At 47.6% G+C, this 21,751-nt stretch overlaps 1 protein-coding gene across 2 annotated transcripts in view; it reads left to right on the top strand.

Annotated features, from left to right (window-relative positions):
- Positions 1 to 21,751, top strand: part of LOC125985381 (complexin-2) — a 56,491-nt gene that overhangs the window by 10,955 nt on the left and 23,785 nt on the right. The window contains exons 1-2 of one of the 2 annotated variants that reach the window (XM_049748184.2): positions 674 to 929; positions 2,755 to 2,856. In XM_049748184.2, coding sequence (XP_049604141.1) covers positions 2,826 to 2,856 — 31 coding nt within the window. In that variant the 5' untranslated portion in view covers positions 674 to 929; positions 2,755 to 2,825. Of the gene's footprint in view, positions 1 to 673; positions 930 to 2,754; positions 2,857 to 21,751 lie in introns of those variants that run through there. The other variant, XM_049748193.2, reaches the window with a different exon arrangement.

A 21,751-nucleotide genomic window follows, 5' to 3' on the forward strand; every position in this document is an offset into this window, starting at 1 on the left:
TGTATTTGCAATAATTTTGCATTGTAAAAACTCATTCTTAGTTAAGAACGTTGCACTTACAGTAAATCCACTATATTTAAAGTCATTGTGAAGTATGTACTTTTTCCAGTCAATTGACTGGATCGGAAGACCTCAAGCAAGGCTGTCTTGTTTTTTTCTTCACCAGTGACATCATAAACAAAGTAGCCCCACAGGGCACAAAAGCTTGACATAAGTCCCCTGCCGTAGAAAGCAGCTCATCAATACAATTGATCATCAAACATGCAACCATGCGCCTTCCTGGCGTGCCTGCAAGCCCTCTGAAAATCACTTAACGTGAATGACTATTGACTGCTCCCCGCATCAATGGAGGCCGACAGCGGTGGAGGGGGGAGGAGGAGGAGGAGGAGGAGGAGAGTGTCAACATCCGTGTTTTCTCAAACTGACATATTGTGGAAAAACACGGCACAGTTTAACAACAGTGTCCTAACTAGCAAACAAACCCAAATAAGCATGCGTGCAAAGAAATTGAGATTATTTGAGGGTGCATACATGATCCTGCTGCACTATTGTAAACCTATTAAAGAAAATTGCGTGTGCGCGCGGGTGTGATCAGCACCTTCAACGTTTGATTGATGGCCCTGTGTGGCCATGTTGGGAGGGGGGCGTGGACAACGAGAGGAAGAGGGGAGGAGGAGGAGTGGTGGGGTCGTTAGCGGGACGTTTCCCTTCCTCTTCTTCACTCTCTATCCGGTCACGGTGTGAGCCTCATCCTCCACTATACATCACCACCACCTCCTCTTCCTCCTCCTCGCTTTTCACTCTGCAGGCAGCAGCAAGGACGTCCTTCTCCTTCTCATCCTCCCACTCTTCCTTCTTCTTCTCGTGCAGACGATGCAAGCGACGATCTGCTAGGACAACTTCTTCCTTTTTCTCCGTAAGGATAGCAGGTAAATAATCAACGTTCTATCCCGATGCCGCTGTTGCGTGGGCGACGTATGAGCCGGAGCTGTCCACTCTCGGCGGGGCTGAAACCGCCCCTTCGAGACGGAAGAAGAGCATGCACGAGGCGGTCTTTTTCCGCGCGCACGTCGGTACGCATGCACGCGCAAGCCCGGGTACAGGGGTAGTTGAGTGCACGAGCGGCTGCTGTGCCGCTTTTATAAAAGGTGAAGAACCCGACGGAGGATAGGATGGAAAGTTTGACCACATGATCGGCACACGCACGCGCGCACACAAACTCACGTTGTTCACTTTCCGCCCCTTTAAGTCCGTTGGTGGTGACCTGTGCGCGCTCACGCACGCGCACACACACACGCGCTCGCACACAAAGCACACAGTCGTGTGTGTGTGTGTCTCTGTGTGTGTGTTAGTGTAAAGGTAGTCTGTTATTTATTAGCTTTGGTACTGGGAGTGCAATGGTAGAGTTCAGGTTGCAGTAATTGTGTGTTGTGTAGAATGTGTTCTGGTTGTGTGTGGGTTTTGTATACTAATATCATGCTAGTGTAATGTAGCGTGGTCTTATTTGTGAGTAAATTGTGTGAAGGTTGTGTTATTTGTTGGTATATGATGCACATAGTGTGTAAAATGTGCAGTGTTACTGCGGCGCGTGTGGCACTGGCAATTGTGTACTGCATGTGGATATTGTGTGCTGTTGGTGTGAAAAATGTAAACTCATCTTGTGTTGAGTGCGAAAACTGAGTGGGTTGTGAAAAGGTCGTCTGACTTGACTGATAATTGTGTGAAGGTTGTGTGATATTTGTTCATACAGCACATGAAGGTTTTGTGTTATTTGTCAGTAAGTCGTTTGAAGGTTGTTTACAATTTCTTAGTGAGTGCAATGTAAAACGTGAGTTGTGAAATGTGAGAGTGTAAATCCTGTGCTGGTTGTGTGTTGTGCCTGCAGGCCATTTGTGGGTTTTGTTGGGTTGTGTATATTTGTGTGATTTGTTTGTAATTGTGCAAAGATAGTATTTTTTATATTTATAAATTGCATGAACCCTGTGTGCTATTTGTTGTAAACATGTATGAAAGTTGAGGGTTATTTGCTATTAAATTGTGTGACTTTTGTCTGCTATTAGTAAATTGTGTGAAAATTGTATGTTCTTTATAATGTGCTGCAGGTGTGTGGCAATTGTCTGCTAACATGTGTTGTGCATAAAAGTTGTGCGGCGATGACAGTATCCTGATTATGGTCATTGTGTACTTGTCATCTGCTGATTGTGCGCTGGTGACGTATAAGGTGTGTACTCAATGCGTGCGGAGGTTGCATGTGGACTTTGTTGTTTTGAATTGCGTGAATATTGTGTGCTATTTGTTAGTAAAATGTGGTGTTATGGTCATGTGCCGGTGTGCGGTGGTTTCGTTGTCGTTACAAAATTGTGTGCTGGAGTGTGTCATAATTGTTGGTTTGTGCCATTGTGTAGCAGATGTGTGATGTTTACGTGATGTCACGATCTGTTCTGGTGATGTAAATTGTGTCCAGGTTGCTAGTTTTGTGTAAAATGTGTGTTAGTGTGTATTGTAATGTAGCAGCTGTGTGTATCACACAAAATGTAGGTTGTTCGGCGGGCAGATTGTGCGACGGTGTACGCGGGTGGTGTGTCCGGAAGCGTGCCGGTTCGTTCCGGTTGTGGGAATGTCAACAAGAGATTGTGCTGGTGTGTGTTCAGATTGTGTGTCCAAGGTGACACATTGGCCTAGATTGTGCCATTGAGATCATCACAAAGCAATATCGTTCTTTTCATTCATCCTTTTCCCTCCCTTTATTTTCAGAGCTCTGGACTCATCGGCACCTTTGAATGTGACATTGCTCCGACCAGGCCGGGAATAAAAAGCCATCGACAATGAATTTCGTTATGAAACAAGCGTTGGGAGGTAAGATTGAGTTTCTTGTGGCACACATGCAGCATGAGTCAGCAAATGTATGTTTGCGGGGAGGCTTTTCATGTGAATCTTTACCGCCACTACCACTCACTTAGTATTTGTTGTTTGGTCAAGGTCTGACCACAATAAATGGGTAAAGTTGGTTGATAAAGCAGCTTCTAGTCGAGTAGTTCAAATTTGGTAACAAAATCTCTCGGACTATTTTATCTTTCAGGGGTACCTGGAAAAGTCCAGAATGTCCATTTTCAGACAGAGCCCTCTTGAGACCTTTTTGTGAGTTTATTCACGAAAGCAAGAATTCTCCCAAAATGGCACCTTCAAACCAAAACGGAAGATTTCTTGCAAGTTGTGGCCATGGCTTCTGGACACTATACGTAACTTTCAAATTTGATGAGAATGGGAGAGCTGTCAAAACGACCATTTCTATTTATCCTATGAATAATAACAAAGACGAAATGAAGCAATTTCAGGAGGCCCCTAATAAAGACGCCTATAATCTGCCATCATCTCATTTTAGAACGCGTGATGCAATCGCTCCCCAGACGCCACATTATCATACGGCAGACAACTGGTGATCATGTATGAATATCGCGTAGGAATTTCACACATGAATATGTAGATTGCGACGCTCTTTTGTGAGCCTTGGAGAGTGTTTGAGCGTGAGCATTCTTGGAATTGGTTAACAATGTATTCACTTGAAATAGGACACAATTAAAGGTAAGCCTTTGGGGAGAAACGGAATATTACCCGTCATTTATTTAACTCCTTTTTTACCTAGTGGAGGAAGAGCTATAAAGAGTTGTGTAGCGCCTGTGTACCAGTGTGTAGCGCTTGTGTACTGGTGTGTGGCTTATTGCCATGCTGTGAAGAAACACCAAATACACAGCACTTTTTTTTTTGGCGTTTGAGGAAGAGGAAGTGACTGGATCCATGGTGAGCGGGAACAGCACTGGGATAGCGCAGGAGGTCTTTGAGTGGACTTGCGGACAAAGGGAGTTTTGTGCATCAAGGCAGGACTTGACGACGGGTGGCTGGTTGGGGCAGGCGGCGTGTGGGACTAGTCGGTCAGACGGACGAGCCAACAAGATCAGCAACAGGAATCGGATGGCCATAAGGGACGATCTGACAGGGAGCGACGGGAATACGTAGCGGTGTAGATCAACCGGCGATTACTGTGGCCGTGGCTGTGAATGATGTGCGACATGGAAGAGTACTGGTGGTGTGCAGGGGAACGGAACTGGCCAGGGTTCTGAAAATGCAGCAGCCGGAACTTAAATGGTGGAGGGAGTCGCATGCACGCACACATGCACACACACACACACACACACACACACACACACACACACACACACACACACACACACACACACACACACACATATACACACACACACTGGCGGGACTAGGATTATTCTTCCCTTGGGGCGGGGGGAGGGGGGGGGGTCAAAGATACCTCAGGGGTCTGCATAACATTTTTTTCATTTTTTTTTTTTTCATGAACCTAAATAATTCTTTACAAAATGCTGGTAAAGATTCACTATATGTTGCCTACAAGGGATGGGTTGAAATGTTGAAAAATATTCCGGAAAAAATGGGAAAATACGAAAAAGTTAATTAACTGGCCTGGCACCTGGGTGGCATAGAAGCATATTGGCCCCAGCGGCTCTCCCTCTAGCTGCACCAGTGACTTCCAATGACCAGTATGGGAGAGTTTGAGAGCAATTACAGCACATTAAACACACCTACTGCTCACTATTCTCGTGTAAGTCTTTGAAACACGAAACAAATCCCATAACATCGAGCAGGGAAAATGACCAATTGGCCCCAAATTCTGACATTTTCACTTGGGCATGTACTCACTTTAGTTGACATTAATGACAGTGTGTTGAGTTATGTACAATGCAGTGCAGTATATGTGATATGTTGGTATGTGGTAGTTGTGTATTGGTTGTGTGTTGGTGTATGGTGATATTATCCCATCCGCAGTTGAGTAATTGTACATCCCTAGCGTGATCTAATTTGAATACCTTAACAAGGTCTTTCCCAGTCTTCATTGGGGTGAGGCACATATTTTACATGGCACATCACCACACAAAAATGTCACAAAAAGTGGAAAGACAGGTAATGTTCACTCTGCCATCTAGCGGAAGAGCATTGAATTGTTCTGCCTGTCACTATACGTTGTTGTCTTAGTTGAACTGTAAATGAATACTTTTCCGCCCAATTGGGATTAATATGATTAAACATGGCTGCCGGTCTTTATAGCACTGTATTGTGTGGCTCACTGTGCGCAGAAAGTTGAAGCTCAAGCCAAGTTGACTTCCTCTTCATCTAACTACCCACAATGGAGTGTGCGGCGGATTAGCTGCAAGCAATTATCTCGGCCTCTTCATGTGAGCTACCGGCACACGGTCACACTTCATCTGCTCGCACCCGAGCCCGACACTAGCATTCCGCCAAGTTTGTCTCCCGCTTCTGTGTCGCACTGAGTCCGGCGCTAGGGGTGTTGAGTAGAGCATCAGGAGTCCAAGCACGCACGTGAAGCAACAGCCGCTTGCTCGCGCTGCAGCGCTGCGACATTCTGCGCCGAAAGAAAATGTCCAACCATCCAAATGTGATTTATGAAGGAATCCAGGTGAAGGAATAATCTTGGATGGATTCTTCTTCCTCTGTTGAGTAAAATGCAATGCAGCTATTACGCAATTTGCACAGCTGAGTGGTCATATGAGGCAAACAGATGAACTTAACTTACTAAAGCAATTTTGTCTCTGTTAATTACATAATTTACTTGAAGACTAAATTTGCCCTCCAAAAACTTGATTTCTTTGCAAAGTATTTTTTTTTTTTTTAGTGCAAGAATTAAATAAGCATGCATGTCCATCAACTTGGAATGATTGAAAAAATGATTGAAAAACACGTCAGTTATGTCACGATACGATATTCTGACGGCTGTCGCTTATAAACATGGTCTACAAAATGGTCTATCGCTCATTAATAAACTTCTGAACTTCTGTTCACCCCAATTACCAATAATACGGCTTTTTTTTGGTGACATTTTGTGGTAGAATTGAAGCTGGTGGTTTTGAAAGACTTGTTGAATTGTGTTCAATTTTTGTTGTATCATTGATGCGTCTTTATTTCGGCTGTGCTTTCTAGTATGTTGTCATCATGAAATGTTTTCAAGCTGTAGAATTCTTTTGTGATGATGGTGAGAGAGGAATGGTAGGAAACCAGTAAAGACTAGCACTGTTATTGTAAGGGATCGGACAGTACAGCCAAGTGCGTAGCAACAGACTTTATTGTGGAAGGGGATGATGGGAATAGCTGGCGCTGGAGCGGCGATCTGGCTGGGGTGAACAAGCAGTTCTGTGGATTCGAATTGTAAAGTCAGTTTCTCAGGGAGAGATGAACGATACGGTCGAGTATCCAGCGGCTCGGAACCCAGGAGCGGTGCGCGTCGTCATAACCCTCCCAATCCACGAGGTATTGGAGGCCACGACCGGGCCGCCGTGATCGGACCAAGGAGCAGACAGCGTAAGCCGGACCCCCATCGACGAGCTGGGGCAGCGGCGGCGGCGGAACGGGCGCCGGCGCCAACGCGCTCTCATGGATGGGCCTCACACTGGACACGTGGAACGTGGGGTGAACCTTCATGGAATCTGGAAGGAGAAGACGGACTGTGGATGGGCCAATCACCTTCTGAATAGGGAACGGTCCAACAAAGCGGGGCGCCAGTTTGCGGGATCCCGCTCGCAGCGGCAAATCCCGCGTGGAGAGCCACACACGCTGCCCCACTCTGTGCTCCGGAGCCGGCGTCCCGTACTTGTTCGCCTGGCGGGCGTAGCCTGAAACAGAGCGGAGAAGAGTGACCCGGGCCCTCGCCCAGGCACGATGACAACGGCGGACACAAGCCTGGGCCGACGGGCACGCCGCACCACGTTCCTGGTGGGCGAACAAGGGTGGCTGGTACCCGAAGACGCAGTGGAAAGGCGAAAGTCCCGTGGCCGAGCTGAGAAGGGAATTGTGAGCATACTCTACCCAGGGAAGCTGTTTGACCCATCCGCGCTGGTCCCCGGCGGCCATGCATCGGAGAGACCTGCCCAGTTCCTGGTTCAGGCGCTCCGCTTGACCATTGGACTGAGGGTGAAACTCCGAGGAGAGGCTGGCCGTGGCGCCGAGGAGTCGGCAGAACTCCGCCCAGAAGGTGGAAGCGAATTGTGGACCTCGGTCTGACACAATGTCTTGTGGGAGACCGTGGTGACGAAACACCTCCCGCACCATGATGGACGCAGTCTGCTTCGCAGATGGGCGCTTAGGCAGAGGGATGAAATGCGTCATCTTGCTGAAACGGTCCACCACCGTGAGGACCACCGTGTTTCCCGCCTAGGGGGGGAGGCCCATGACAAAGTCGATTGACAGGTGAGACCAGGGACGCTGGGGAACCGGCAAAGGTTGAAGCAGCCTGGCCGGAGGACGAGTAGACGTCTTACAGCAGTTACAAATTGAGCAAGCTCTGACGTAATCGCTGGTGTCCACTTGCCAGGTGGGCCACCAGAAACGCTGTGCCACCACGAACCTCGTGCGTGCAGCGCCGGGATGACAGGCCAGGCGTGAGTCGTGCGCCCATTGCAGGACGGACGACCGTAGGCCTTCAGGGACGAATAGGCGACCCTCCGGGCAGTTGCTGGAGCCGGGTTGATCGCGTGATGCGGCTTCCATTTGGTGTTCAATCTCCCATGAAAGCGCCGCCACCCGAACCGAGCTCGGGAGGATAGTGGGAGGCGGACCCTGTCCCTCCTCCCCCCCAGGAAACAAAGGCGACAGGGCGTCTGCCTTCGCGTTACGGGAACCCGGTCTGTAGGAAAGAGAGAACTCAAACCGGTCAAAGAACAGAGCCCACCGTGCTTGTCTCGCGTTCAGTCTCTTGGCCGATCTCAGATACTCCAAGTTGCGGTGGTCGGTCCAGACGATGAACGGAGTGGTGGCGCCCTCCAGCCAATGCCGCCACTCCTCCAAGGCCAACTTGACGGCGAGGAGCTCCCGATTACCGATGTCATAGTTCCGTTCTGAGGCTGACAAACGGCGAGAAAAGAAGGCGCACGGGTGGAGACGATCGTCTTGGCGGCTACGTTGAGACAACACCGCCCGACACCCACGTTCAAGGCGTCCATCTCGACCACGAACTGTCTGTCGGGATCGGGAACCCTGAGGATCGGAGCAGATGTGAACCTCCTCTTAAGCTACTGAAATGCCTGTTCTGCCCGTTCAGTCCATTTGTACGGGGAGGCGGGGCTGGTAAGGGCGGTGAGGGGCGCGGCCACCGTGCTGTATCCACGAATAAAACGGCGCTAAAAGTTCGCGAATTCTAAGAACTGTTGCAGCTGCTTGCGTTTTTCGGGAACAGGCCATGACGTCACTGCTTGCACCTTCCCAGTTGGTGAGCCCAAACGGAACCACCAAGTACTCGTAGTGTCCGCTCGGGGTGTTGAAAGCCGTCTTCCACTCGTCTCCCTCCCGGATGCGGATCAGGTGGTAGGCGTTGCGAAGATCCAGCTTTGTAAAGATGGTGGCACCCTGAAGGCTCTCGAAGGCGGAAGAAAGAAGAGGCAGAGGGTATCGGTTCTTTACAGTGATCTCGTTTATTCCCCGGTAGTCGATACACGGGCGGAGCGTGCCCGTCTTCTTCTTCATGAAGAAAAACCCCGCTCCCGCAGGTGAAGAGGACGACCGTATGATACCGGCTGCCAGAGACTCCCGGATGTATTCCTTCATAGCCCGGTGCTCAGGAGCGGACAGGGAGTAGACGCGTCCCTTGGGAGGGAAGGTGCCGGGCAACAGATCGATGGCGCAATCGTAGGACCGGTGTGGAGGAAGAGAAGTGGCCCTGGCTTTACTAAAAACCTCCTTGAGTTCGTGATAAAATGCTGGGACATTGGAGATGTCGGGACTGTACCCGGGCGGGGCTCTGCCGAGTGGGCTGGTGGCCGCCTTCAGGCACACCCGATGGCAGTGTTCGCTCCACTGCCGAACAACCCCCACTTCCCAGTCCAGCACCGGGTTGTGCTGCCGCAACCAAGGGTGCCCCAGTATGAGCTGCTGTCCTGGGAGGGAAAGAAGAAAAAACTGGATGGTCTTGTGGTGATTGCCGGAGAGCAGTAACTTAACTGGTTCCGTTACGAAAGCCACCTCGCCGATCAGACGGCCATCAATGGCACGTGCGGGAATGGACGGGCTCAGAGGGAGGAAGCGTGCCAGGCTAATGTCCATGATGTTCCCCTCCGCGCCGGAATCCACCAAGGCCGCCACGTTCTGGTCGCCCGCCACAAGCTGGACACGTGCCTGTAGCGTGAGCGTGCTGGGACTGGGAGAGCCGGTGCTGGTCGAGCTCATGCGGATCCCCCGCTTTTAACGGGCACCCTGCCACCCGATGACCCCCTTCCCCACAGTGAAATCACAAGCCCAGTGAGAGGCGTCGACGGTGCTTCTCCGAGGGAACCCGAGCCCTTCCCAGATCCATGGGCTCGGCGGGTGGTGTGGTTGGCGGGTCCCCAGCAGACGGAGGAAGGTGACCACGCGGGTTCCGCGGGGACCTTCTCTCCCGATCGCGCCGCCGCGTCCCGATCCGCCGGTCTACTCGGGCCGCCAAGTCCATCGCGCCCTTCAGGGTTCGCGGGCGATCGTAAGAAACCAGTTCGTCTTTCATGTACTCAGTGAGGCCGTTGAGGAATGCGCTAACGAGCGCCGGTGTGTTCCATCCGCTGCTGCCGGCCAACGTCTGGAACTTAAGTGCGTACTCCGCGACCGATCGGCTACCTTGACGCAGCGTTGCCAGTTCCTCGGCGGCGTCTTCAGCGGCGGAGCCCAGGTCGAACAGGCAGAGCAATTCCTCCGCGAAGGCGTCGAATGAATCGCAAGCTGGGGCCATCCTTTCGTATTCGGCCAAACCCCACAGCCGCGCCGCGCCCGTGAGGTGGGTTAGGACGAACGCGACCTTGGTAGATTCCGACGCAAACATGACGGGCTGGAGGCTGAACATTATATGGCAGTTAGTCACGAATGCCCTCATGTGCTTGGGATCTCCGTTAAATTTCTCGATGTTGCCAAGGCGGGGCTCCGGGACGTCCACGAGCCTCCTGGCCTCGGCAGACGGGCGGTGCGGGGGTGCCGTGACACCCGGGGACGCAGCCACCGACAGTCTCTGGAGGGCTTGGGCCATCTCCTGCTGCTGTAGCTGTTGTTGCTGACCAACCTCGATCAGATGCCGGATGTCGGCGGACAGGCTGCTGATGGCGGTCTCGGCTCGCTCCAGTCGGCTCAATGCCGTCTCGTCGTTCACTGGCTGCATAGCGTTGGTCAGTCTGTACTGTAAGGGATCGGACAGTACAGCCAAGCGTGTAGCGACAGACTTTATTGTGGAAGGGGATGATGGGAATAGCTGGCGCTGGAGCGGCGATCTGGCTGGGGTGAACAAGCAGTTCTGTGGATTCAAATTGTAAAGTCAGTTTCTCAGGGAGAGATGAGTGAAGCATCACGGGACAGACTGACACTCGGGTCTGCGCTAGCGGTGTGATATAGTGCTGTCCATGAGCCCGTGGCAGGTGACGGCGATTCCACTGTCAGGGGGGCGTGGTCCTGTTGCAGGTGGCGCCAGCACGTGACAGTTATGAACTCAGTGCCTCCTCCGCACGCACAAAACACAATCATGGATTGGAACCGTATTCCATCTTATGTGGTAGACCTCCTCAGACTCACACTTGTAATGCCTTTGGCCAAATAACTCATTTTGAGAAAAGTGGACAAATGACAAATTGATTCAATCTGCAAGTCAGGAAGAATGATGTTCGCGTATAGTGTGGCCTGTATGTATTGGTGTGTGCGTGTCTTTGAGAAGGGTGTCCGTAGCTCCCGTGGCGTCCGTGTTGGTGGAGATTTATCACCCGTCACATCAAAACTACTCGTAAATGCCGCCACATTTGTAACCTCTGTAACCTGACTACCCCCAGCCCCCGGGCCTGGGAGGAGTAGGTAGAAGATAAAACTGGACAAATTGGTCCTCATAAGCTGTTAATGGAGGATGTTTTGTCTCCTCCGACTTCCTTTGTCACTCACACCCACCTTGTCCTCCTTACCGCCCCAACCTCCTTGAGTTTCAAGTCATCATGTGCCATCCATCCATCCTGCTGGTGTCAGCCCCCCCCCCCATGCTTCTCTGGGCCTTGCTTCCTGCCTGGCACCATCCTTCCCAACTCTCATCCTCCCTCTGCCGCCATTGCTGTAAATCTGAAGGGCAAAGCGAGGAAACCTTAATCAGAGAGGCACTAGGGAAGATGTGTGCGTGCAAGTGTGTGTTTGCCTGAGCATGTAAGGGAAAAGGGATGAGGTGTATGAAAATGCATAATTGACAGGGCATCACAACAAACACAATCTGTGCTGAATTCTGATTGAAAATATACAAAAAGAGATCCAATAAAAAGTTTTCCAGCTAATTTTGTCAATCATTTACCGATCCAAATTATGCCAAATGTAGCCGAGATCCCCAAAATAGACACACAGTTGCAAATAAATAGCCTGTATAGATCTATCCTCCTTTGTTGCGAAATAAAATAATATTCTGTCAAAGCAGCGGTCCCAGAGTTGCTTCTTGGTTATAATGGTGGTCCCTTGGGGAAAAAAAACAGGTGAAAACTCCTGTCTGAGATTATGTTCAGCGTTAAAGGCGTTAAAAGGATACCCACTACATACATAATAATGAATCCTAATATGAATGTCCCGCATCTCTGCTCACTTCTCGTGCGTCTTCTGGCCGCTTTCTATGATAGCATAAAGTCATCACTGCGCAGACAACCGCAATGACTTCTTGTGATATTCCATTCGAGCAGGAGATTTGCGCACAGGGTGGGGAATGAGGCACCGTGTGCGTTATTTGTCCCCTTCAGCACATGCTCATACTCGCTCAAACAATTTTCCAGCAGGAAGGCGCCTATACCTTCCTGAGATAACATGACACAGGCTTTAAATAACACACGCTTCCTGCCGCCTTTCATCGACGGAGACGTTTGCGCATGGGTGGCCAAGCCCAGCCCGGCCGACAAATTCAAATGAGATTTTTCACACTTGTGCTGGCTCGCGAAAATCATATTTGCGGTCGCCAACATGGTGGGGGGTGGATGGGTAGGGACTGTTTTAATCCACTTCAGAAGAATGGAGGCCGTCTAATCCTGATGAATTGATACACGGTTATTGAACGGGACGCCTTCGGATGCTTATCGTGCTACGGACGCCAAAAAGGAAGGCGCTATCCTTTCAATGTTTGTCTGTGAGGTGAAAATGAAACCTGGAGAAGGAAATATGAGCCTACCAATATATTAATTACTCTTTAATTACTATTACATCATCAGTCGCTCAGCTGGGAGTTTCTTTCTCTCTGGTTCCTAGTTGCTTCCTCAAACACGGGTAAACTTTCCAATTATCCATAATTCACTGGAGCGGCTCGGCAGGCATTAAATGCAGTTTGTGTCTCTGCAAAATAAAAAGATATTAGGCCTGCGGGGGGAATTTCGGGTTGAAGCTGAAATGCACGGTAACCTTTACAGGTGAACGTTGGTTTGACCTTCTCTAAACTGTTGAATGCACATGTCCGACTGCTCATTCTTCCGGCACTCTTTGCACCTCTTGCTCTTCTCTAACAAGAAGTTTAACAGCAGAATTGGAATTGATTTTCATCCTAAAATTGTGGCAAAGAAAAATAAAATGGGAACCAAACAGTAAAAATGAAAGTTGAAAAAAAAAGACAAAAGTTTTAGCAGAATTTGCTTCTAGTCGATAAAGGGGACAACAATTAATCTATTAAGTGAATTTAGAAAAAGAATAAAATTAGCAATTGTTTTGATAATCAATTATTCATTTTGAGATGTTAAAATTATCCATGTAGTGCTTATAATTTTTCCCTTTCAGCAGTAAATATTCTAAGATGGATGCAGTCGTCCACGAATGCAGGCTGATTGTGTTTGTCTTTAATCAAAGTATTACTTTTGCAAACATCAGCAAGATTTTTTTGCACTCACATTACGGACCAAACCAATAACCAAATCATAATTTTGCATTTTCTCCACTGTCAGTTTGAAATAACATCCTGCTTTTAATATAGGGAAGGAAATGAAAAAGCTTTGATTTATTTTTAATTTTAGTGTGGGTTGGCTTGTTTTCTTGAGGAGCTCTGCGTTTGACTATTCTCTTTTCTATTGTTGAAGCTGACTGAATAAATCGACCAACCGACTGTTCATTCATTGGAAACAATAAGACACCAAATAATTATTTAAATAATTCTTAGTTCCAGTCTTCGTATCAACAAGTTGTCATCCTTCCTCACGCCCCGGAGGACACGGGATTGAGCTGTGGGCTTGTGTTTGTCTTCTTCAAAAGGAAGGTGACAAATGACAGCGGCTGGGCAAAAACACGACAGTGTGACCGCATCACAAACGCATCTCAATGATCAAGTACAAAAGGCTATCATCGTGCGCTACGAAAAAACTGACTCGCACTTAAACTGGCGGCTACAAAAAATCTTTGCCAAATGTGGACAAACAATGCTTAAAAACAACAAGGGGGCGGCCATTTTTTTCTCACTTGCTGCCGACTGATGCTTGTCACATAACAACACAAAGAAAACAGGTGAGCCTTGACGGTCTTTACCTGAGCCCTGGGGCGCTGTGATAGCATTGTCAGTCTGCAGCAAGCGGCAAAGTGACCGCCCCTGGAGATAGATAAAATGTTGCTGCTTCATTCATATGCCACATAACCAGAATGAATAAGAATAGTGGGGGAGCATAGAATCTATTATTATAAAGATGTGTAAATACTTTGCTTCCTATCTAAAACTTCATTTTCCAGAGTTGTCCACATTTGATTGATCGAAACAAAGTAAGCATTACATTCTGAAGTCTTTGTTCTTTATCCAGCTGTGGTATATGGTTTTTGCTGCTTCGCTGGTCTCCAAAAAACACTCGGTGATCGGTGGCTGTTTCCCGACGAATGAGCACTTCAGGGACCACGGCTGATTGGGAAAAGATTTTATTCAACCGATGTCAGAGTGAAGTCTTTCCAAAAAGTTGAGTGGCACAAGGCATGGATGTAAAAAAGCCCCCCCCCCCCCCAAAAGGGGGAGAGAGCGAGAGCGAGCGAACCCGCGCTAGAGCGAGCCCTGGAACCAACGAACGACCCCTGCTCGAACGAGAGACAACGAACCCCCCCTCTTGTCAGGCCCGTAGCTTTTATACCTGACAAGAAGCTGATGTCACGGCTTGGGGTAACAGCTGTAGTTTTCAATCTACTAGTTTACTTCAGTCCTAAAAAGGAGATCTTGACCAGCGCTGTTGGTGATGGACAACAACAGCCACTTTACCTTATTATAGGATTGCACACATTGCTGAAACTGAATTCTCCCTGGTCACGGCCAACTGGCCCTTCTGTCTTCTACTACGTACTTATACACTACTGAAACTAAAGCTTCTCTGTACAGCAAATATAGTTTGATAGTCTTACTGCTACTAGTGGATCATCTAGTGCAACATACAGATACGCATAAAGTTCAAAATTCACTTCACAGCCAAAGATGACAAGTTAATAAAACTCGACATAAAACTTGTCATGCATAAACTGCAAGGCCTCTATTTCTTCCAGTTATCGTAGATAAAGTTGCACAATTGAAAATAAACAGAGCAAGCAGAAATAATCCACAGAGTGAAAATTGAAAAAAAGAACATGCACAACATTTTCTCAGGTGTTGTTTGAAGCATGATCCCATTTGCTATGCTGACCTTCTCTCAGTAAAAGCACTCGGTCACAGCGTCTTGTTTTTTTGCAAGATGAAAGTTAGATGGATGAGGAGATTCTAGAACAACAACAGCAGCTGGCTTCCTTCCAACTTCATCAAACCCAGCGACATAGGCGAGCAGCGTCTTCCGATAAACAAAACACCTTAATCACATCAGTGAGCAGCCTTGTTTCATTCATTACTTGTACCATTATGTTGCCTGCGTTCACAAAAGAATTCTTCTTATTCCTCCTCACACTCATCGCAAGCGTGAAATTAACAGAAGCGCAATTCCCCGGTTGATTTTCTCCGCCTAAATAATTTCTTAATGTCTGTCGCAGTGCAGTTTAGGCGGGACGGCAGCTGTGTACAAAGGTGCACACCCGTGAGAGGGCTGGGAAATCGAACAACCCGATGCTTCTCCGACACTTCTCCATTGTTGAATGCAGTCGCAACTACCGCAGACGCCACACTCGATTCTACTCAACTTTCTTGTGCAAACTTGAAAGTCATACAGTGTCAAACTCATTTTTGTCGCGGGCCGCATTGTAGTCATAGTTTCCCTCGGAGGGCCTTTATGACTATCGAGTGAACAATTCGTAATTTTAGTCATGACACCAAGTCGATGCAAATTTGTGTGTTTGCGGGCCACGTAGAATTATGTGACGGGCTGTATCCGGCCCCCGGGCCTTAGGTTTGTCACCTTTGCCATACACTGTACCCTTGAAGTGAACTCAATTCAACTGTGACCAGGTGAAGCAAGCACTGATCTGCTTTCTTTTTAATTGATAAGTAGAAGCAACAAATTCATGGGTTTCTTGCCCCCCACCGTCCTGGTAATGACTTCAACCTTAGGGGTCCTGGCTATCATGGCAGCATTCTTCATTTGCTTTCAAATCAGGGCGGTCGGAGCGCACGCCGCACTTGACATTTTGGAAACACGTGCTGAGGGTCCGTGCGTGACATCAGCAGGAAAAGTGCACCAAATTGCAACATGCGCTAGAAGGTGGGGCAACGAGTATATCAAAATGAAGTTTCGCCCGTTTTACGCAAAATACCTGTATTGCCCAACAGAGGCACAACTGTGCTACTCCTCTGATTTTTGCAAGGTCCCTGTGTGAAAGAAGGCACACAAACAGCTCCAGGAGGAGCCCACGATTTCATTTCCTTCTAAATAATTGCGCTTGATATTGGAGCCACAATCAAAAAAGAGTATTTGGGTTAGGGCTTCGCTCCAGACAAACACATTGATGACAAACACACCGCACCAGTGGTGACGGCTGCGCAGATTGACAGACGCTCATTCATCTCAGCACAGACGGGACTCCTCGCCACCTCTGCGGTGGCTCTGCTGGGATGAGTCATTCTGTTTGCGCTGAATATTTGCACCTGCTTTACGCCGCTCCGCCTGTGTCGAGAGATTTGGCGAGGATGAACGGAATGGAAAATGACAACGTATAAGGGGGCGATGGACCGCAGTAAAACCGAGTGACCACACCGAGTAAATATCAAGACAAAAAGTGCTTATTTGGGTTTTGATTTATTTTAATGCAGACAAGTGATTTGAGATGCAAATATTCTGAGATACAAGCGTAGTCACAGCACGAATAACACTCATATCAACGGCCCACTGTAATCCAGACTCTTGTTTTTTTTAATCACATCTTTTATATAAATGTTTATCTTTCAAGATGCAGCTTCAAAAATCATTGAACTCAAGCTGAGCCAAATTGCATCTTTGTAGCTTATTTCCATCTGCCTTCCCTTTCTGCCGGATTTGATTTGATTTCAAATGAATAGAGCTGTTTTTCAATTCTAGGTTGATACCGATCATGGCGGAAGCACTCTTCCCAAAAATAACCTGCGGTGACGTGGCCAGTTTCCCTTCTCTTGGCACCGTGACAAGAACTGGATGTCTTTTCCCTGGCGAGGGCTCAAACCCGGCAGCCGAGCCCAGCCGCGTGTTCTTGAACGCCAGCCAAAATGGCCGTCCCCCTCGATTGCTCGTGATGATGCCTTGTGTCTCCCTCGCAGAGAAATAAACCATCCGAGCGTGTCCTCCGACACACTCAGGGTCTTGTTTGTGACTCTTAGGAAGGATGATGGACCCTTGCGCTTTCATCTTCGCCATGGCTCAAGCTGAAGATGAGGTGCTGTGATCTTCTTTTTATCTCGGCAGCGTCAGCCTGGCAAATATCGCTGGTACGGAAACAAGGCCCTCTGGCCCGCTCGCTGGACTGTGACTGATAACACAAACGTTTACCGCGCCGGTAACATGCTACCTTTACAAAGATACACACCGATTGTTTTTAGAGGGGTGTTTGTTTCACAGTATGTGACTGCACTGCCTCAATCTCAGAGCTATTATTTTCAGCCTCTCTCCTACAAACTGAAAACAAATTCCTTGTTTTGCATACTTGGCCAAGAAAAACGAGTGTGATTTAGGATTAACTTGGAATGTGCGATGACCTTTTTTGTGAGGAGTGTAAATGAGGTGGTTAAAATATTCAACATTAATAAATTCCAACCACAGTGTTGACAGTGACAAGGCAGCAAGCAGTGGCTCTCCCACCCCCATTTTAATGTTGACGCCTTGAAATGATCATCAATTTAGAAACTAGCCCATCTGTCTAGTATGTTTCTGATGCTCATGTGAGTTCAGTGAAAATTGGCAATTTGGACCAAAACGGATGACTTGCTGTTTAGTTTAGGGCATAGGTCTTTTTTGGGTATGCGAGCAATTAAAATGTCACTTTTTCTCATCACGTGTCCTCCTTGGAAGCAAGTATTTAATTTGGGATGACTGCTGTTTAGTGTCCTGCTGTTAAAAGGTGTTAACAGTCATCAATTGGCTTGCCAGAATCTTAATTTAACCCCTGCAGGAAATCTCCGTATGCAAAGGTCAGAGGTCAGAGGTCAGAGGATTTCTATCTCTTATTCAATCTGTTTTTAGGTCCAACGCTAATGTTGTGGCTGGGCATGAGTGCCTTGTTCTTCCCGAGCTTAAATCCACCCTGTCCCCCGCTGCTCGTCATATGCCGAGTGTCACGAAGAGAAGATTGTGCGGGCTTCTGTCCCCGCTGAGCCAAGTCATGCCGAAAACACCGCCGTGATGTTACTTGGTTCTCAGGGCGGAACCGGGCTGTTGCTTTCGAAGCCGTGTGTGTTTGGACCATGTGGCGGAGGGGAGGTGGTCAGAGCAGGAGGTCCGGGATTCACAAGGTGCTTGTCGGACGGCGGCGATACCAGCTACCATCTGTCTTGTGAAAATGACGCCTCTCTGGCGCTTTAGTACTTTTATTATTTTTTTTACCTTTGCTCCATTTTTGTTCCAGCGATGCAGATCACGAATGTTGCTTTTCTACCTACGAGAAACTTGTAGTGCTTTAAAATTAGCTGGCGGAGCTGCGGAGGTTCAGTATCTTGCTCCAGGATGCTTCAAAATGGTCTTCAGACTGCTGCCATTGGTCCATTTTCTTCCTCTGATACTATGGGCAATGAAATGTTTCTCTCTAACATTTACAGATTATTCTTGCATGGCAGCGCAAGATCCCCTTGTGTTAATGAATAAAATTCAATTCGGGATGCTTGAAGGAGCCACACTCAAAGCGAGCAACCGCATTTTTGTGGCACTCTCATGGGTTTCAACAGATGTTCATTCTGTCATCTGACACAGTTTGATAGTTTCCATGGCCTAAATCTTGGTTGCCATGGCAGTCACTCCCTTGAAGCTTGCTTCTATCCCGCCTCTCTTTTACTTATCAAACGTCCGTTCTACTCTCAGGAGTAATGTTGGGCTCGTTTTACCCGCTGAGCGCTTTACATTTTCGTTTTAGTGGCAGATTTATTATTCTGGGCCAGAGTTTGCCCGTCTGTCTCCCCTCACGGCAAGCGTCTGAGCTCAGGTGATGGCTCCGGGGGGAGATGACTCATTCAGTCCAGAGGGAGCCAAGCCTTCAAAGTCTCATTGTCCTGTCCATTGCTGGCTCCAGTCTGGGCTTTCCCCCACACACGGCTATGATGGCACTTTCAGATAAAAAAAAACAAAAACCGCACTCACCGCATTCATCTTGGTCACGTTTTGCTTTCTAAGAGTTGTGTTTGCGAATTAGGGTAACCAAACATTAATAGGAAGCCCAAATGTAAGAAAAAGCTATGATTTCTTTGTTCCTCCTTGCCTATGTAGTCTCTTTAGATTATTTGCTTTATGCACTTTACTGTGCGCATTGCCATTACCAACAAAAGAGGGGTGCGTGTGCGTGTGTGTGTGTGTGTCGGGGACATTTTCAAAAGGCTGCTCATGCCAGGTAACTTCAAAATCTTGACGTTTATTACTTTCTTTGGTTCGGATAAATGGATGGTTTGTAAAGTCAGTTACGCCGCTGGCTTGATTGCATCAACAATACATAATGCAACACCAGTCTCGTTGGGTCACAAAAACAATATCAGGGGAATGTAGATTTAAGCGCGTGAATGACAGCGATGAAAAATTAACTCCAGATTTAAAAATATTAAACAATTGTCTTTTGTATTTGCGTCCTCATTTTTGTCAAGAGTATTTACAGATTTTTTGGAGGGAGAGGGCAAAAATCGGAGCACTGTAGAAACCCTTGGAGAGAATTATGTCAATATCATGTATGCCAAAAGGCGATGATGCAAGATAAAATGCTGCAAGTCTTTGCCAAGTCTTGAACTGTCTTTGCAATATCGCGATTGCCAAAAGGTGATGATGGAAGATGAAAAGTGGCAAGTCTTGAACTGGTCATTAATTCACCCAAGCCCTGCTAAAGCCCATATCTCACTGAGCTGCATTGCAAATGTTGTTTTTTCATCAGGGACTCTAAAAGATTGAAAATATAGTTTTTCTTGTCAGAAAGAAATCTGGAATATTCATCTCTCCATTTTTAACACCGCTTATCCTGCTCAATAACAAACTAAGTACACGGTCCTATGGAAAGGAACTTCAAGCTCCATCAAAACTGATTCAATTCTTCTTCTAATCAAGACAAAACTGGACAACTGCAAGATTGCAACTGTGGGAATAAAGCGGGAAGGCCTCGTCTCTTAGAATTAATCGAAATCAATCCCACACGGTATTCTCGGTGATCCATTAATTGACCGCATGGTTCCTGTGAAGATCCCCAATTCCCATAAACATGCTCTCGCTGAAAGCTGCTGCAAAAAGGGAGGAAAAGAAAGTCCACATTTCCATCAATGTGTCTTTCCTGGGCACTACTTGACCATATCGTATAACCGCCTCTTTGTTCCGCTGTATGCACACAGCATACGGATAGCCACAAACAAAACCCAAAGCACAATTGCTGACGTTCGGCTTAGAGAGCAGAGCATCGCATCCTTCACGAGGTGCCAGGCCCTGCAAGAGAGAGTGGCTCGGACACGGAAATGATGCCAACTGACACAATGGAGCTCTAATTAGTTTGCAGATGTGAGGCGAATGGCAAGCGCCTCCATTTTGGGTGGAGGAGTGGCAGTGGGTGGCACAGCGAAATGCAGAGCATTAAAATAAGCATCCTTCTCACTTGTGCAAACACCTCAACATCTCATCAGCACATCAGACGGAATGTGCAATGAGCCTGCGCACATTAAAGCAGAGGAAGAAAGTTTGCTGCTTTTTATAGGTGAATCCCAAGCTTCATTTCGTATCCAACATTCTGTTTGATGAACTCCTGATCGCAAATTTGAGTTACTCGATTACTAGTGACCACTAGGGAAACCCCATGTTTTCTTTCTATCTACAAGAAAGGAACTTTCAAATTAAAGCAATTGAAATGAGTGCACAGGTTCAATCAATAACCAGAATACCTCAAATGAACCCACAAAATCAAAGCCCGCAGTTCACCTGAAGTTGCTCTTCCAGAAAATTGAGGATAATCTCTACCAAATTACAAATTAGGACGGCAACGACCTAATATTTTTAGAATAGATTATTCTACCACTTATCCCGTGGATTAATCAACTAAACTGATCGTCCACAAAGTCAAAGCCCAAGGCATACTCTACTCACCAATCAATTGAAATTTGCAGTACTTTTGGCCCCCGTAGTGTAAAAATTATGGCATCAATGGGAGCCAGAAGCACTCATTCTGCCTCACGCTGATTATGAGCCAAAGCGGCCTGCTCCGTTATCATGGCCGCCGCACACTTCCGACATCACTGGCACGTTTTTGTTGGACAAGACAAAGCCAGGGAGAGGCGTCATATCGGAGCTCATCTACAGCGACACAATGGAAGCGCGCGAGCTGAATAGGCGACCATTGTGGAGACGACAGTCACTTAACACACTAACTGTTAAGTGTGTCAAATCACAAGACAGTGCTTTTGATTCCCAAAGCGTTATTTGTAAAGCGCTGACTCTGCTGCTTATATACGCGGCAGATTCATATGACCAGCCTTCATTCAAACGGCGTTACACATAAATGCAGATGCAGCTAAATACAAACAGCTACCAAAACTCATCCATCATTACAGTAATCGCCCCATCCATTTTTCCATAGCTATCCATCCTTCCTACCTATCTACAATCTGAAAAACAAAAATTACAGAGTTGTCACTTTGTCAAAAAGTGTGATCAAATCATAAATGAGAACGAGGCTCATTTACAATTCAGTGACAATGTCATGCTAATAGTCGAGCTGAGAAGTGATGATTAGTCGCATCCTTGTGTGAGTCAGTGGGGTGTATGTTTGTTTCCGTACGTCTTTGTCTGAACAAAATTGAGAGTGACATCAATTGAGCGACACCTTCCAGGCCCGAGTTAGCCTGCTAAAAAGCTGGCACGCTCGCTATCCTCGGGGGTCACCTGCCTCTGCCAGCCACTGGGCTTCATTTTCCGCCGACTCGTCACAAGTATTCACGTCTGGGCATGTGGGCCGCGCACACACACGCACACACGCACGCGTTATAGCACTGTTGGTGTGAACCCTGGACCTCGGAACACATCGTTCTGAACAACTTGAGCTGGACAAAGTAAGCAGGCAGCTGTGGGCGTGATTGTGCGATGTGTTAGAAAGCACAAGTGGGCCTTAGGCGCGGTACAACGCCAAATGTATTTGT

This window comes from Syngnathus scovelli, chromosome 1, assembly GCF_024217435.2.
Source record: "Syngnathus scovelli strain Florida chromosome 1, RoL_Ssco_1.2, whole genome shotgun sequence".
In the NCBI taxonomy this organism is placed as follows: Eukaryota; Metazoa; Chordata; class Actinopteri; order Syngnathiformes; family Syngnathidae; genus Syngnathus; species Syngnathus scovelli.